The sequence below is a fragment of the Bemisia tabaci genome, chromosome 1, assembly GCF_918797505.1.
Source record: "Bemisia tabaci chromosome 1, PGI_BMITA_v3".
Lineage (NCBI taxonomy): Eukaryota > Metazoa > Arthropoda > Insecta > Hemiptera > Aleyrodidae > Bemisia > Bemisia tabaci.
The window spans coordinates 82,755,740-82,772,808 of NC_092793.1; the positions used below are offsets into that span (position 1 = coordinate 82,755,740).

Sequence of the window (17,069 nt, forward strand, 5' to 3'; positions counted from 1 at the left end):
TAAAATTAGTATCGCATTATCAAAATCGTGCAAAAAATCCCACAAAATTTTGACAAACGATAAACCGAACAAAATAAATCAAAAATCAAAACATTCAAAATGGCTGACGTTAAGGGGCCGCTGGAGAGCCAATCAGAGGCCAGTTGTTAAGTTCTGTCCATACCTGTGTAAATCTACCCGATCTACCTTGTTCTGGTTTAGTTCAAGGCTAAAGAATGGTGGTCGCATCTCGTAGTCGTACCCTCTTGACGTCACGATTGTAAACAAACCAAACTGCGGATATAGGGGGTTTGAGGTTACAGACTTACGCTGCACCATGGACCAAGAGAATAAATATTTATTCTCTTGGTCCATGGCTGCACTCTGAAGCTGCAAGGTATTGTAGTCACTTCTCATTGTTAGTATTCCTGGCGTTGATTGCCCGAATTTAAAGTGAAATTACTGCGATGTATTTTATTTTGCTATTTTTATCAGTGAATAATTTAAAAACCGTGTCCAAAGGAATTCGTGAGAGGGTTTTTTTTTTTTTTTTTTTTTTAATATTTCTTATTTTCTCCATGGGTACCTGATTATCAATATAATTTTTCAGGGGATCCCCCGAACCCCCTCGTCTGGGGGGAGCCCTCCCTTCGTTTTACGGAAATCTCCGACCCCCTTTCCGTTTTTCCAATTTTCACACTAACTTGTCTCCCTTTCCGAAAGTACAAATTTCTCCTGGAAGCATCAAAGAGAAGAATGATTGGACGTTTTTTCCAAATTTCTAAGGAAAAACTACCGCATTACAGCTCTCAAAAATCCAAAATATAGTAAGTCCAAAATGATAGGTCCAGTTTCGTCAGAAAGTTGCACATGTGCGTGAAGGAACGAACCCATCGGGTACATTTCTTTAAACAATAATTTCAGGCAGAAATATTAAACATAAGAATGATTGTGACTTCCTTGCAAATTCTCAGTAAAAATTAACGCAGAATACGATCTGAAAGCGTTTCAAGAGGAAGGAAAACTCATAATTCCGTTTGGAAATTGTATGAGCCGCGCGCCGCGGCATCGGGTACACTTCGGGTACATTTCAAATCGCGCGGTAAAAGCCCATACCCTCTGCACGTCACACATCTTCAAGATGGCAGCCAAAATCGAGATGCGACCACCATTCTTTATCCGCCTTGGGTAGTCATTTAGTTATCGCTCCGTTGTCCGGTGAACGACACGTGAAATCGTGAATACTCCAAATATGCACGCGTTTTGTTTACGTCGCACGTGGGCTTTTCGTTAATTTCGTATCACTGTGTTTACAAGTTCGTGTAGCCGCATTTGTGATCATTACTCATTTGCTTTTTTCAATAATGGTCTTATTGTGATTTCTGTTCAAATGCTTTTGCTCAAAATGTGCCGTGGAATTCATATGACCTCACTGCTGCTGGCGCAAATCTTCGGACAATGTGAGTTCTCATGTTTCTGCTCTTTAGTTTTTAAGGAATCTCCGATTTGTCTTTATTATTTCTTCCTCGTATTTCTTACTATCGGATGTACGGGGCGGACGATGGTGTATCGTAAAATACCTTCTCATATTTGCGCTTTCAATTTACTGCCAGGCACTTGCTCAGCCAGAATAGAAGCCAAAATCGTTGAGTCGAACGTTCAGCAGAGATTCCTTCCTGAGCTTCGAAGGTAGGGTTGACAATAAATCCTGCCGAATTTCTATCGCAAATTGCCTGGTACGCAGTCGGGAGCATCCGTGTTTCCTTTCTGCAGACTCTCCGCACTCTGCACGCGCTGAAGGATTTTCTGTCAACCCCAGCCTTTCGGGCCAAGACGGAATCTTTTAAACTCAAATCAACTTAAACGCCTTTTTTTAAAGGAAAATCTGTACAATTTCTATTCTTTTATGCATAGCATAAGGAATTCTGGATAATTTCTCTTGATTTACACTTCTCCACTCTGTGGTATATGCCTTACGGTGTGTCACAAGGAGGTGGATGGGGATCTAAAAATAGGGAAAAGTGCCTTACGTAATTTATGGATGTCCCCTGAGAGGTATCAAAAGCTTGTATAGCTTTATACTAAAGTATGTCAATTATCCACTACGTTACATTAATTTTTGTCTATGGAGTCTGCTTTTTCCTATAAGGAAAGACAAAATTATTGGATGGTCCCTGTATACCCTTTTACAAGGACCCTAGACCTTAGCTCCAGAAGTCTCTCTGAAGCAAGAGGAGCCCTTTTCAATTATGTGCGTCAAAATGCAACCCTCACCCTGATTTTATGGGAAACATAATCCTGAATGCCGTACGTAGCATTTATAACTGTGTTAAAGGCATTTTCAAAATACTCTCATGTGGACGCAATCCGTAGATCTTCTTAAGACGAGGCAAGCGCTTTACCGCAGAGCAATGCTGATTGTGCACTGTAAACAAAGAATTTGCCAATACATATGGCAATTAAAGTTTTTTCTTTCTCCACTAGAGCTGAGAATAGAGACGCATCGGTGACACCCTCCTGCTTATTGATGATCTGCAGCAGGATTTTTTGTCAACCCTAGCCTTCCAGGCCAAGCAGGAATCTCTGCTGAACTCAAACTCCAAAATCGCTAAGCATACTCATATCAAATGAGTATTAATGAGTTATGCACCCATGTCTCAACTTTTAGCATTGAAAGTTTATAGGGCTAATGTAAAAATGCAGATTCATTGTAGCGTTCTTAGATCCAATGCACTCATCTGGCATGGCCTCTACTCATGCCCTCGGACCTCACTACAATTATAGCTTGCCCATCATACGTTGAGGCAAATGTCAATCTCGGATTAGCTCTGAATTAGCACCACTCAACAAGTTAATACATGCAGTCAGATGGCACCACCAATGAGTGGTTGCGTAAACATTACTTTTACATTTGTCTCAAAATACGATGCGTGAGCTCTAGTATCTCATTATAAATACGTATGAATGGACATAATGAAATTTGAAGAAATCATTTCCACTGTGACATGGGTTCTGTCATGTAAGCATTCTCAAAGGTTTCAGGGCCTACGTCACAATGGCTATACTTCCTTTTCATTTAAATACATCCATATCATCTCTGTGTTTTGTATTGAAATTTCCTTCTTGATGTTATTACCTGTATTGTTGCCCTAAGAGGAGCTAGAAATTGTCAGTTGAGGTGAGGGAGCTAATGTCCTGTTTACAATTTAGAGGAGACTAGTGATATTGGCTAGGTACTATATTTGGCACCATCTTTGCAGGGGCGGAGAGCCAGGACCAGGACCCTCCCTAGTTCTGCCCATGAGTGCAACGCAATGGTATATTACCTATTTAATAAATTCTAAGATGAAGAAAGAAGGTGTATCATGATGAGACTCCATATTATGGACGAATTTATTCAAGACTATTAGTGCCACATTTCAACAAAGCATCTTCTATCAAATTATTCTCACAGGTAGTATCTAAGGAAGATGAGTCGTTTTAATAGTTTTGAGCTATTTTGATGTAATGCAAAATACTCAGAGACAACAAGACTAACAGCAGCTTTATTGTCTGATAATGTAGGTACACTCAACTGTATGTCAGTAAATTACTTAAAATACTTGGGTTTAAGTATGTGAGATAAGCACTTAGAATGAAGCTGATACTTACTTAGAATAACGCAGGCACTGGACTATACCCCGCCCCCCCCCCCAACAATAAATAATTTTGGAAATAGAATGTCTCCCCTTTCCATTTAGGAGTCTATCCTATCAATGCATAAGCATCTGATAGCACATCAGGAATTGTTGTAAGTGTGGTGCTGGTGCAAAAAAAACAAGAAGTAACACTTCTTTAGCAAGGCCCTGACGCGAGGTATTTTTGCATTTACCTTAGCACGCTTTTTTCAACTATCATTCACCGATATTTTGTGATACCTAAAAATATCTAATGGACCTACCTACCTAAAATATCTAAATATCTAATATCTAAAAATATCTAATGTATTCTTTGTGACTACTTAGAACTTGTATTTCACCGGGCTGACAAATACAAATTAATTTAATTGGTGCTCAATGTGTAAAAAATGAGAAATTTGGATTAACTTTATTTGAAACATGCAAAGATATTTGAATAGTCTTGGTTCAAGGGATTGAGTGTTTAAATCGTACATATGTAATTGGATTTTTTTCCTCCTTGGCTCCTTACCGTTTTCCCCGAACTTTTTTTCTGCATATCCATAGTCCCACCAAGTTGGAGGCTAAAACAATTGATTTTGACTCATGAGAGGAATGTTTTGGATTAAATGATCCGTGAGAATTCTGCGAAAGTGTTGCGTCAAATCAGTTGGCCCACTCTATGAGTGCGTTAGTAGATCTAGCTGCCATTTTCTCTTTCAGATTGCAACTAAATGGAATAGGTACTCATGCATGATGAAAGCTCCTCTTGGTGGTTGTGTGGTTGTTTTGAGAATATTTCCTGAATTAATCTCGAACTCAAAAAAGCGGATATATTTACTTTTTAATGATGAGCTCGAAGGCATTGATGAGAATAGTATCAAAACTGTGACCCAAGCGTCACAATGGAATAGTATCAATATGGATTTTCTATGCACTTATTACATTTTCAATATTACTTTCATATGGACAATGTGGAATGCAATCTTAATGGAAGTAGGTAGGTACATCTGTACTGAAGCAATTTTGACCAATACACCTGAATTCCATAGGTACAGAAGCATGTTATGTATATTTCTTAATACTGTTAAGGTAGGTGAAATTAAAAATGAAAGTAAAAAAAAAAATAAAAAAAAATCTAATGTACGTAATCCATTTAGTTTCTACATCGAGGACGCATTCTCCTTGTGGAATTCATTTGTAGATGTCCATTGAAGGAATGAAAAGGCGAGCTGAGCATGACTAAGAAACCTTCATGAACTAGAATTAATCGCTTAATTTTTTCACTACTTAAATATAATTTCTTTGTTCCGAGTTAACAAAGAATTGAATGCATTACCTAAAATAGGAACAGCCCGACAGCATTTCACATTGCTTCGTCCCTCTCATAATTCCTTTTTCCCGATCGCAGTCTCAATCAAAGCTAGTAAGAATGCTGCAATTCCTGTAGCTGAGGATTCTTAATTATAATTTTCATCTATATGAATGGAAACAGAAAATTAGGGAAGGAAGTTACGAGCTGACTGCTGAAACCTTTTGGTTCTGAAGTCCAGAATTCCAAGAATGATAATTGAACGTCCTTGATTGATCGAACCCCTTTATTTCAACCAATACTCAAAGCCAATTCGGCCTTGCTTAGAAAAAACGCCGTATGAGCCTTCAGGCGTTACCATATTTCCTTCGACAAATCATGAATTTTCGGAAAAAATATTACTCTTCCGAATGGAGATGTTGCATGTGTGAGGAATTTGCGATTTGACTGTTGATTATAATGTAAAAGTTCGTGAGAAACACGATGGTGCCACTGGTTTTCTCTGAAATCATCTCCCAAGCTCAAAAAAAGCTCTCAAAGTGAGGCCAAAATGAAGGGGATATCCCACCCTACCCTGAGAGTCCACCTCTACATCAAAACAAACTCTCCATGCAAAGATAGGGAGCAAATACATTAGCAGTGATGCCGTGTTTTCAGTTTTGGAGTCCCCAAATAAAGTGGCAACCCTGCCAATGTATTTGCTCCCTACCTTTGCATGGAGAGTTTGTTTTGATGTAGAGGTGGACTCTCAGGGTAGGGTGGGATATCCCCTCCATTTTGGCCTCTTTTTGAGAGCTGTTTTTGAGCTTGGGAGATGATTTCAGAGAAAACCAGTGGCACCATCGTGTTTCTCACGAACTTTTACATAAGAATCATTAATGGTCAAATCGCAAATCCCTAACACATGCAACATCTCCATTTACGGAGGCTTTCGTTCGAAATTTGATCTCAAAAATCTGAAAATTTCAAGGGAAAATACTCGTAACTTTCTTCAAAAATTTCCTGAGAGGAAATTTGGCAACATTCTAATGCTTATACGGCGTTTTTCCGGATGTCGTACAGCATGTGTACATCCGTCCAGATCTGAGGGCTCCTTTAATGCATCTTTGGTGTCCAGAAGGGTTCTGGTCTCACTCCCTTCCCTCCTCACATAAATCAATTCATTTTATCGATGACCCAACCGCACAGCTCAAGCACAATCATCTAACTCGAAGTACCCAAAAACCTGAATATTTTTGCATCCGAATTATTTTTTTTTTTTTTTTGTTACAATATGGCAAGTGCGCTATGCGAGCATTCTGCGGATGGTCAATCAAAGAAAAAGTTGCCCAAACAAAGGAGAGGTGGCGTAGTCTTCGGCAATAAGAACGCGCTGATCAGGCGATTGAATCAAGATGGAGCGCCGAGCGCCGCGCCGCGTCGGAGCTGGATTTATGGGATCTCGACTCTGGAGCTGAGGATTAAAGCAGGAACGCAGGAGGTCAATTCATTAGAGGGCAATCTTAGGTATTGAGAAGTTACATGGCCCGTATTTCCGAGCACTTAATTGATTCCAGTTAAATTCGGACTAGTTTTATATCCTAGCCAGTGTCGTGCATGTTCATCCACCTGCTTTATTATTCCCTTTCTTTTTCACTCTCGATCGGCCCGAAACCCTTCGCGTGAGCATGAGAGTGAAAGGCATCGGAATTTGTTTCCACCGTCTCTTGCTTTTGTTTACCGTGTCGCTCGCAAATTAATGTCTCTGCCATTTCGAACTATTCAGTTTTTGGCTCCAATGTGAACTCCCGTGTGATCTGTTGCGAAAATTCTTCCTGAATGGCTTCAAAAAGGATGTAGTAGTTGTCAGGCATAATATAAAATCATTTCTTTTTAATGGCACGGTTTGTTGTCAGCGCTCCTCTTCGGTACTTGCTAACTAGAATACTATATTCAACATAGTTTCCTCTAGCTTGCTCTAGATTTGCCTTGAAATTTCTTAAATGCTGGTCCATTTCTTACTTAATTAATACCCTGATCAAAGGTCGGGATTCACCATTCAAAACTCTTTCGCAGACATTTCTTACGAGATAACTTTGAGTGGAGGGAACTTCGAGCATTGGCGGATCCAGACACCTCAAACGGGGAAGGGCGCAAGGAGAGCCCTAGGGTGCGTCAAAAAAAATGAAAGTCTGAAATGTTCCGCTCCCTAGGCGGCAATCGATGCCACTTGGTAATAAAACATGTTTGTCGAAATTTGGGCCAATTTCAACCATTTTAAATGGTGCCAAAGGTTGATTTTTGCGATATTTTGATTTTTAGGTATACCCGATTCTGTACAAAAAAACTCGATTTTACGCTGAAATCGCACGTTTACAAGAAAAATGCTAAAGAACTCAAGTTGGAGAAGATAAAATTTTACTCCAGGAAGACGTCTTTGTAAACTATAAAAATAAAACTGAGCGAGAAAAACACACCTCGGTATTTATTTTTTTGGTCCTCAGAATTTCTGAGGTCTTACAAAGTAGCGGTATAAAAGACTCATTTTTCACGAAAATAAGTCGAAAAACGGTATACCTAAATGAACTGTAGGCAAGTGCTGAGGATGCAAATGTCATCAGAACTCCCTCAGTTTCCAAAAAAGGTCCACTTTTTTTGCATAGCCCTCCAAAAAGTGTACGGTTCGAAAAGCCGGATCGTGCTATACTTAATAGTAAGGGATAGGGGCGGTCAGAACCCCTCCTGACATAAGGATAATAATATTTAAATACATTATTAAAATAACATTTTTAATAATCTAAAAACTTATATTTAAAGTTATCTTTAACAAGCGTAACAAACTTCCCCTATGTAATTGTCCTCAGTTGGTCTTCCCGAACAACTTCCTAAAAGTTAAACATGGTCCGACCCCGGAATACCCCTCAGAGTACCTAAAATTCAAAATGGTGGCCGTATAAGGGGGTTCGGGAAATCGGTATTTTAAAATGTTCATCCTGTGTCATGTGAGGTATCATATCTTATGTAATTTTGGTCGTAGATTACATAAATGAACTCAACAAGGCCCCCCGGTCAAAGGGGGCGCTCCAAATCAAAGATGGCCGCCAAATGTGAAAGGCATAATGTTGCATTTTTTCAAATATTCACGTAAAGAACAAGGGGGAACAACCCGTATTTATGAGATTTGCGGAGCCATGAAGAATAGAATCATAATCAATTTTTCATCGTATAAACGATCTGTTTTCGGTAAACATGTTTTATTACCAAGTGCGCATCGATTACCGCCTCCGGAGCGGAACATTTCAGACTTACATTTCTTTGACGTACCCTAGGGGGCCCAGGGGCCTCCCCTAAAGAATATTGAAGGGGGGCGTACACCCCCCCCTCCCTCGTGGATCCACCTATGACTTTGAGTAGCGCTAAAATTTATTTTCTCTTTTATTCAATCGAAGTTTAATAGAGTGCCCTCTTTTGCAATCTCCAATCGACAAATCAGAAGAGATAAAAAAGCAGCCTGTAAGATGGAAGCATGATGTTTTTTTTTTTTTTAAAAAAAGTTTTATTCAAGATTTCGCCTTCTACAAAGGTATTAAGAAATTTACAATTTAATTTATACTAAAGCTAAGGAGTAATAACTGGTGGGTTGATTACAACCCTATTGAGGATTAGGACTCTGAGACAGGGTCCAGAACATGATATTGACGAAGCCCACCCATGCTCCAAAGGTATACTATCTCAAAACATCAAGGAATGTGGGGATCAGCCAATCAGAATTTTGACTTTTACAATATGCACAACTCCAGCTTTTCTTTCTATTTACGGCGAAAACAAATTTAAAATCATGTTGCGTTCATACCGTTAGATTTACCCAAATAAGTATGTCAGGAAGGAAATGGTTTGCATAGCACCTGTCATTATCTGTGGGGCTGATGCGGTCAGTTTTCTCACGATGGCCGTAAGGAATAGGGAAGGGGTGGGACGTGCCGCGCCGCAGACACGCGCCCCTCCCCGTCATCTAAATGCAGCCCCCCAACTTTTCTCCTTTTGTTTCATACCTCACGCTTTCGTAAGGCCTTCAATTCGAATCGATCTCCCCCCCCCCTTTTTTTCGCTCATTGCAATTAGAACGATCCCTTCAGAGTTTTATTTAAACTCCTCACCTCTTTTGTCACCAAGACGTCGGTGATAATGCATGACGAGGTCATTGTTGTATTTTATGTATTTATGTAGTTATGTTCCTGTATTTGTTGTTAAATGGTGCTTTAGTTCTCAATTTGGACGAAAAGAATTTGATAGGTACTTGGAATACTTGTGCGGTGTGAGATACATACAGGTGTGATGAAAAATTGGCTCTTTTATTTGCCATTCCAAAAGAGGGGTGGATAATGTATTTTTCTGTCTTCATGTCTTTGGAGAAAGAAATGAAAGTCACTTCATAAATGTTCAGTGAATGTTTCAAAAAAAGTCCGCAAAAAAAACCGGTTGTATAATAAATGTTCTTGTTACTGTTGTTTCGGAGAGATGAAATCTGATAGGAACGTGTGCAGCGCTGAAATGCAGCGACTTTTTCTTCTGCAAGTGGCTGAAAGCACTATTTTTTCTTCAAGTGGACAAATGCAGCGCTGAGCGAAAGAATGAGATCATTACCAGGAAGGTAAATAGAGTATCGACAAAACTTAGATTGCATGCCGCGAACGGCCTTGAAATACAAACCGAGATTCGTGGCTCCTTGCATGGTCACAATTTCGCGAGCTTGAATTGGACCCGGTTACAGTTAGTACGACAGTTACATCTTTAACACAACTTGTGGAACGGTGCCCTCTTGAATATATTCCAGACTAACAGAAGTGATCTTTTATCGTCAAATAAGTAGGTATACGTATTGCGGGAAACAGGGGCGTAATTTGAAATAAAATGTCTTTGATTTGCTACGCATGGAAAGATCGATTTTAAATTGCAGTAAATCTACGGTAAGACTATATCAGTAGTGTAGTATTATTGCATGAGATCGAAGGATCTAGACATTTAATTTTGGTCATTCAGGAGTCTAGAGGGTGATCAGGTCTATGTCACCTTTGGCGCTTAGTTGTTGACAAGGAATCATCGACAAATTAAAACGGGGCATCGTCTCCCTCTCTCCCCCCCCTCCCTCCCTCCCTCCCTCTCTCCCTTTCTCTTTTTTAAATCCTGAGGGTCTTCATAGGTTCGAGTTTCTTCACCTCTCCGTAAAGGTACGAGGGACGAGATCTATCTAGCGGGAGACGGAAGTAGAGGGTAAATGGGAGGAAAGCGAGCTTCCGGTGGGAGGATGGTCGTTGCGGTCGCTACGGCGGGCATGAGTCTTAGGATAGAGACAGACACCGGAGCCCCTGAGCTCGAAATGTCAAATCGAGGCCGGTCAAAACACGATTTGACATAATCTTGCCCCTCGAAAATGCCTCTCCATTTTTTACCTCTTTTTCATCCGATCCACTCAGCCGTTGCCGGGGCTCGCGCTGAGTCAAAGGCAGAATCTCGTGTGCGAGACCCAGTCGCCACACTCCGCGTATTGAGGACCGGACACCGGAGACTCCATCTCTTAGAGTACCTTTTATAGGGAGAGTATGTATTGATACGAGGCTCCATGGAGGGCTTAGGGCCTAAAAATGGCGGCGCCTATTTGTTTTTGCTTTTGAGAATGGGAGAAGGAGGGGTGTCATTGCCAACCTTTAAGGTTAGCACCTGATTATCACCAACCGTACTCGCTGCCAACTTTACCATGTCCAAGATGATTTTTCTCGAAAATAGCACACGATTATCCATAAAACTACATAAATAGTCGTCCCTCTGTCCGGCTCTACTAGATTGAGTCCAAAACAAGCCCCCCCTCCCCAATTTGCGTAACGCATCCAGATGCAGCTTGAACATACTCTGTGAATAATGAAGCAGATCAAATGCATTGCAAAAATTCGCCTTCCGTGAACGTTTGTCCATCGCCATCGAGATGGTATTGCACCAGTAACATCCGGTCAAAAAGCTTTTGAACCGGTGAAGGCTGCACCCGGACGGGCACCGGAGTCAACATCCATCAACAGTCAACACGCAGGCAAGTCACCGTCAGCCCAGTCACCTTGGTCCATCAGTCACTCTCCCAGGTACAATTGGATCCGTAATTCCGTGACGCTCAATGACCGGTAGCCAACGTTCGTTGCCGCACTATCACAAGCTAATTTTCAGTCGTGGGTTCCGTCTCCAACGTCCCTTCATTGGGTTTCAGTCGCTACTATATTTTCCAACGCTGGATTTGCTCCGCCGTTTCGAAATTTGTGGGAAGGTCAAGGCCTCCAGCCATACACCCGGGTCTTTGAGGGTTTCCTTCTTATTTGATAGAGATTGTTTTTGTTTGTTAATTTTTTGGTATGTGATAAAATGCAGTAATTTATCATAAGATGTCATAACCAGTGGAATGTATCGTAGGTATTCCAACAATCCCTCCTCAAGTTTACCTATCTCGTGTTGTCGCCAAGAGGGGTTGATTCATTGATTTATAGTCAATTTTTTTCAATTTCCCCGTATTTTTCTTCAGCTTTTTTTTTTTTTTTTTTTTTGTATTTTCCAGGGCATTAGGACCCAGACGTGAGATCTTGTAAAGAGCGTAGAGCTCGGGTCGTAGATCATGAAAATATATAGCATTCCAATTCATGCGCGTGTGTGTGGTCAGTTGGTTAATATGTTTATTTATAGGTACTCTAACAAATAATTGGTCATTAATACCCTACAAAATAGAGATCAATATTAATACAGAAATCTTAAAAGGACAAAGAAAGAATAAATTAAATTTGGAGATCAATGTGCTTTACAAAAGGAGGTATGCAATGAAACAATTTCGAAAGTTTGTATTGAGATCATATGTAAGCAAACTGTAGGGTTTTTTCGTTGTAATGGGAAAAACGTTGAGGAGCATCTCCGGAGATTTTTCGTCGTCTTCAGCATGGCGTAGCTCTCAAGCAATTTTAGTTTGTTGAACAGTAAATACCAAGAGAGAAAATGTTCACACGTTTCCGTCATTTGCAGTGAAATTAATGCCAAAATGTTTCATTCGTTCAATTCGAAGTGCGCAAATTGTCGATGTGAAAAATCAGGCTTGCTTACTAATTTTGTTGTCAGGTACATTGGGGTTGTTGCAGGCATTTTTTTAAATTCATTTTCTACAAGTTGGAGGTGTGCTGATTGTTAGAGTATTTTTTTAAAAAAATTTCTAATAATTGGAACATGGAGACAAAGCGTCGTAAGTTCAGAAATGATTTGAAACGGGGTTCCTTACCGCGCCTCTCAATCACGTGACTATGTCACAACGAACGGCCACAGGTTTTTGCTATCTAAACTGCGTGCTAACATGAGTTTTTTGAAAAATGAGGAAAAATCGAGCTATCCGACTAAACTCGCTTGTTTTATCTTGATGGATACCTGAAGATAAGATGAATCGTTTACAGACTAGGTTTTTGGCTCTTCACGACGATTTCTGGGTCGAAAAGTGAGTTAAAAACCGTCCCTTCCCCGTTTTCTTTACTGAGCGAAGGAGCCGTTCGGCGTTGAGCGGAGGGCGGTGTGCAGCAGCCGACCCTGCTCGGGTTTTTCCGGCAGCGTCCGCTCATCATCGTAGCCAATCGGAGCTCGAGATGAACTTACCCTAACCTGGTAAAAAATGGTTAAAACTGTATTTATTAGAGTACCTGTATAGGGAGAGTACTGACGGATCGGTTCATGGAGGGCTTAGGGCCCAAAAGTGTAGCCACCCTTCTGACCAACTTCTAACGCACAAAATTTCACTGCCAGTCTGCAGATTCCAATTCTAACCAAGATGGCCAAGAATGTACAGAAATGAGCGTTCTTCCGCGAAATTGAGTAAATTTATGCAAAAACTGAGTCAAGCACGTGCTTAATAAAGGACGGTTCGTAACAATAGTATCAGTAAATCGCTCTGGATAATTGAAATTCATAGGTTGGCTGCCCTTTTGGGCCCTAACTTTATTCGCGGAGGCATCGGTGAAGGCCTGATGGACTTTCGGAGTTTCAGATCTGTCGGTACTCTCCCTATACAGGTACGCTACCCTAACCTATCCTCCACTAGATAAATAAGCGGTCAAGATGTGGGTAATGGCGGCAAGGAGAGACTCCCATGCGTTGTGACGCGTAGTTTGACCAACCGTACAGCAGCCAATGAAAATCGATTATTTTCAACTTGAATTTGATGCAACTTTGACGGGCTTTTTCGGGCTCTAAAACTCGATTTTTGACTTTTTGAACGTTACCACTGTTTTTATCGCGAAAAGTTCTATGACTAAATAATTTTTATTCTTAAAGCCCTCGCCCATGCAACAACCCCATTGAATCATAATTAACATATTTACATGTTTTATTTTACGTTTTGTTTTCCCAATGTATGAACGTCTCGCAGTTGTTTGGCAGCCGGCGACGGAGAGAGTGGACAATGGGAGCGAGGCCCAGTCCTCGGTGAGTTATGCTTTTTGTCCCCGATGGCGATTAAACTAACGACCATTGAAAGCAACGCGACGGTGAAACCGAAAACCCCACTTCCTTCGTGACTTGCACTTCTCTTGGCCACGTGGTGCGACCGGTCCGCAGTCCGCAGGGCGCGGTGCCACGGCAGCTGAGTCTGAAACGAAAGTCACCCTCACACACGGAGACCCGTAACCAATCGCCATCGACTTAGAATCAGAATGCCCAATGGAAGAAATTCTTTTCCAGTGACCACTTACGTTTTTGACAGGAGTGCAGGATAATCCTCTTCCGTACAAGTTCACCGGAGAATGTAATATGCTCCTTTAACATCTAGGATGTCAAAGATGTTCCTTCCGATTAGTAGATGCTGTCCTGACTGCGGACAAACGGGATCGAGCCACTACTTTCCAAAATGGTGGCCATTAGCCGGGATAAAATGGCCAATTGAACATGCGTTTCGATATTTTTCTGTTCCCAACACTATACATACTTCTGCCTCTCAAACGTTTAGCTGCTAAGAAGCCACAAAAATCAGAGAGACCGAAAAGAAATGAGGCTGAGACGCTAATCTCCATAATTGTGACCAGTAGCCAGTAGCTAGAACAAAATGGCTGTCGGGATTTAAGTCTCGATTTTTCCCTGCTCCTGACACGTTCTCCAGTACGAGGGGCGTTCAATAAGTAAGTACCCCCCCTCTCTAAAATCAATAGGAATGAACCAATTTTAAAAAAACTTGGGTTCAAAATCTTTCTTAGGATATACTGAGTTCAACAAAACAAATCGCAACAAAATCGGCGCGTTCAAACGGCTCGCGTTCGGCCGCACATGGTCCGATTTTGTTGCGGTTTGTTTTGTTGAACTCAGTATACCCTAAGGAAGATTTTGAGCCCAAGTTTTTTTTAAAATTGGTTCATTCCTATTGATTTTAGAGAGGGGGGATACTTACTTATTGAACGCCCCTCGTAGTGCTACCAAATATCGTGTCAATAGGTAAAGTAGAGCCGCCAAAAAAGAGGAAATAACAAAAATCAGCTGTAGGTGGCCATCCTGAAAAATGGCGACCAAATTACGGGGACATACATATGATAGGTATGATAGGTAGGTAGGTGATGATAGGTACGGCTTGTGTCTTGATTGATTGTCCCCTCTAGGTATGATGCCGTCTCCAGTCGCGCAAGCCCATACACTCGTAACAGCTTTTCTCGGGAGCGATTCACGTTGTAACTTGTTCAGCTAATGGCCGCGTGGAATGGACCGTGCCGTAGGGTTCCGCTTTGCTTGAGAGCATACATCCGGATCGGACTCGGGTTTGAAATGGAATGACAGGCTAGAAATCAACATTCACGAGGACGATAGGCCGCGAGGCGTGAGGGATCACGGGAGGAAAGGCGCAGCGGGGGCTTCGAAGCGTCAACGTCCCTCGCGAATTAATTCGGTGAGCGACCTTAATTGATTACAATTACTACGCGTGAGTGCCGTGCGTCCTGTCGCTCATTGCACGCCCGGCTAATTAAAATCGTTCACCAACTCGGTTCATTCGTTTGTCGCTGAGATTCGGGTGAATTTTGGGCAGTCAGGCAACCGGTTAGGTGTTAGTGACCCCCGTCTGGTTGTCTAATGTGATCGGTCTTCAGCACCCGCTGCGCCAACTGCGGATCCCAGCAATAGTAAGCAACCGGCTGAAATCTGCTCTCGTAACGCACGGGGCTATTCACAGCTGGATTTCGACCTCGAAAGCGCTTCATACGTGATTTATCATCGATTAAGAATAACTACATACATACGGTGTTAATGATTGTAAATTGTTAAAGCACCTACAATTAAATTTATATAAAAACAACATACATACATATTGATCTCTCCTTTAAGGTGTTTATTTTCTAAATTCTCTGTAAAGACGTTAATAGCCTGTGACGCTGAATGTCTTAAAATATATTAACTAACTAACTAACTAATGGCTCAGATGTTAAAAGCACCAAATAAACGTATCTACCAACCAACCATACAATGTATTCTTTCCTTGTCCCATCTTTCAATTTTGTGTACTACCCTTTTGTGACCTCTACTACTTAAATTGTTTTAAATTCTGTACTGCACTATTTTGATCTCTTCTCTAAGGTGTTAAATACCCAGATGTTAAAAGCACCTTTTTAATAAACGGATCTACCAACCAAACATAATCTACCAAACAACTAACCATACATACATACATGTTTTGATCTCTCCTCGAAGGTGTAATAATGACCCAGGTGTTAAAAGTACCTCTAAATAAACGTATCTACCAACCAACCCATACATGGGTAGTATAGTCGGTTGGTAGATACGTTTATTTAAAGGTGCTTTTAACATCTGGGTCATTAACACCTTAGGGGAGAGATCAAAATAGTGTAGTACAGAATTTAAAAAGTAGAGGTCACAAAAGGGTAGTTCACAAAATTGAAAGCTAGGACAAGGAAAAGAATACATTAAATTTGCAGATTAATTCGTTTGAAAAAGAGAGGGATTTCATGAAAAAACTTTGAAAGTATGGTACTGAGATCAGAAAGTGAAGGGAAAATGGATCTTAATTTTCGGTAGGTAAGGCACGTTATTAAAATATGTCTAACTGAGAGGGGGACATTATAAGGGATGCAGGTGAGGGGTTGGACTTTCTTAATTATGTATTGGTGCGTGAAAGACGTGTATCCAAGTCACAGCCTGGTTAGTTTTACTTGATTCACACGTGGTACGAGGGGCGTTCAATAAGTAAGTATCCCCCCCTCTCTAAAATCCATAAGAATGGACCAATTTTAAAAAACTTGGGCTCAAAATCTTCCTTAGGATATTTTGAGTTCAACAAAACAAACCGCAACAAAATCGGACTATGTGCGGCCGAACGCGAGCCGTTTGAACGCGCCGAGGTGCTCGACGCTCCCGCCGAATCTGCGAGGATTTGAAGTCCGCTACAGGAGAAGAGCTTCTCTGCCAAAGCCTCGGTCGTTCATCACTGACGAAAAATCAAAGAAATTTTTGTAGAATAAGGGGCTTACCTCACTTCTCCACATAACCAGCTCGATCCAAGCAAGTCTGATATTGAGACTAAGACTAAGAGAACAGCTTTTGGATGCCTCGTGCGTGGAAGTCTTTCAGCTGACCGCGGATGAAAGAGTGGACGGCTTGTTTGACCTCTTCCACAGATTCAAAATTAACTCCTCCGAGTTGAGATTTCAGATACGATAATAAATGGCAAACCAGACCACCATTTATTCCCGTTCCTGAAATCTGAACTTGGAGGAGTTAATTTTGAATCTGTGGAAGAGGTCAAACAAGCCGTCCACTCTTTCATCCGCGGTCAGCTGAAAGACTTCCACGCACGAGGCATCCAAAAGCTGTTCTCTTAGTCTTAGTCTCAATATCAGACTTGCTTGGATCGAGCTGGTTATGTGGAGAAGTGAGGTAAGCCCCTTATTCTACAAAAATTTCTTTGATTTTTCGTCAGTGATGAACGACCGAGGCTTTGGCAGAGAAGCTCTTCTCCTGTAGCGGACTTCAAATCCTCGCAGATTCGGCGGGAGCGTCGAGCACCTCGGCGCGTTCAAACGGCTCGCGTTCGGCCGCACATAGTCCGATTTTGTTGCGGTTTGTTTTGTTGAACTCAAAATATC

General features: G+C 41.3%; 1 protein-coding gene across 3 annotated transcripts in view; it reads left to right on the forward strand.

Moving 5' to 3' along the window:
- The first annotated feature begins 1,159 nt into the window (after nt 1-1,159).
- Nucleotides 1,160-17,069, forward strand: part of LOC109043984 (uncharacterized) — a 247,270-nt gene continuing 231,360 nt past the window's right edge. Inside the window, exon 1 of one of the 3 annotated variants that reach the window (XM_072306298.1) lies at nt 1,160-1,439. In XM_072306298.1, coding sequence (XP_072162399.1) covers nt 1,370-1,439 — 70 coding nt within the window. In that variant the 5' untranslated portion in view covers nt 1,160-1,369. The remainder of the gene's footprint in view (nt 1,440-17,069) is intronic. The other 2 variants (XM_072306299.1, XM_072306300.1) reach the window with 2 other exon arrangements.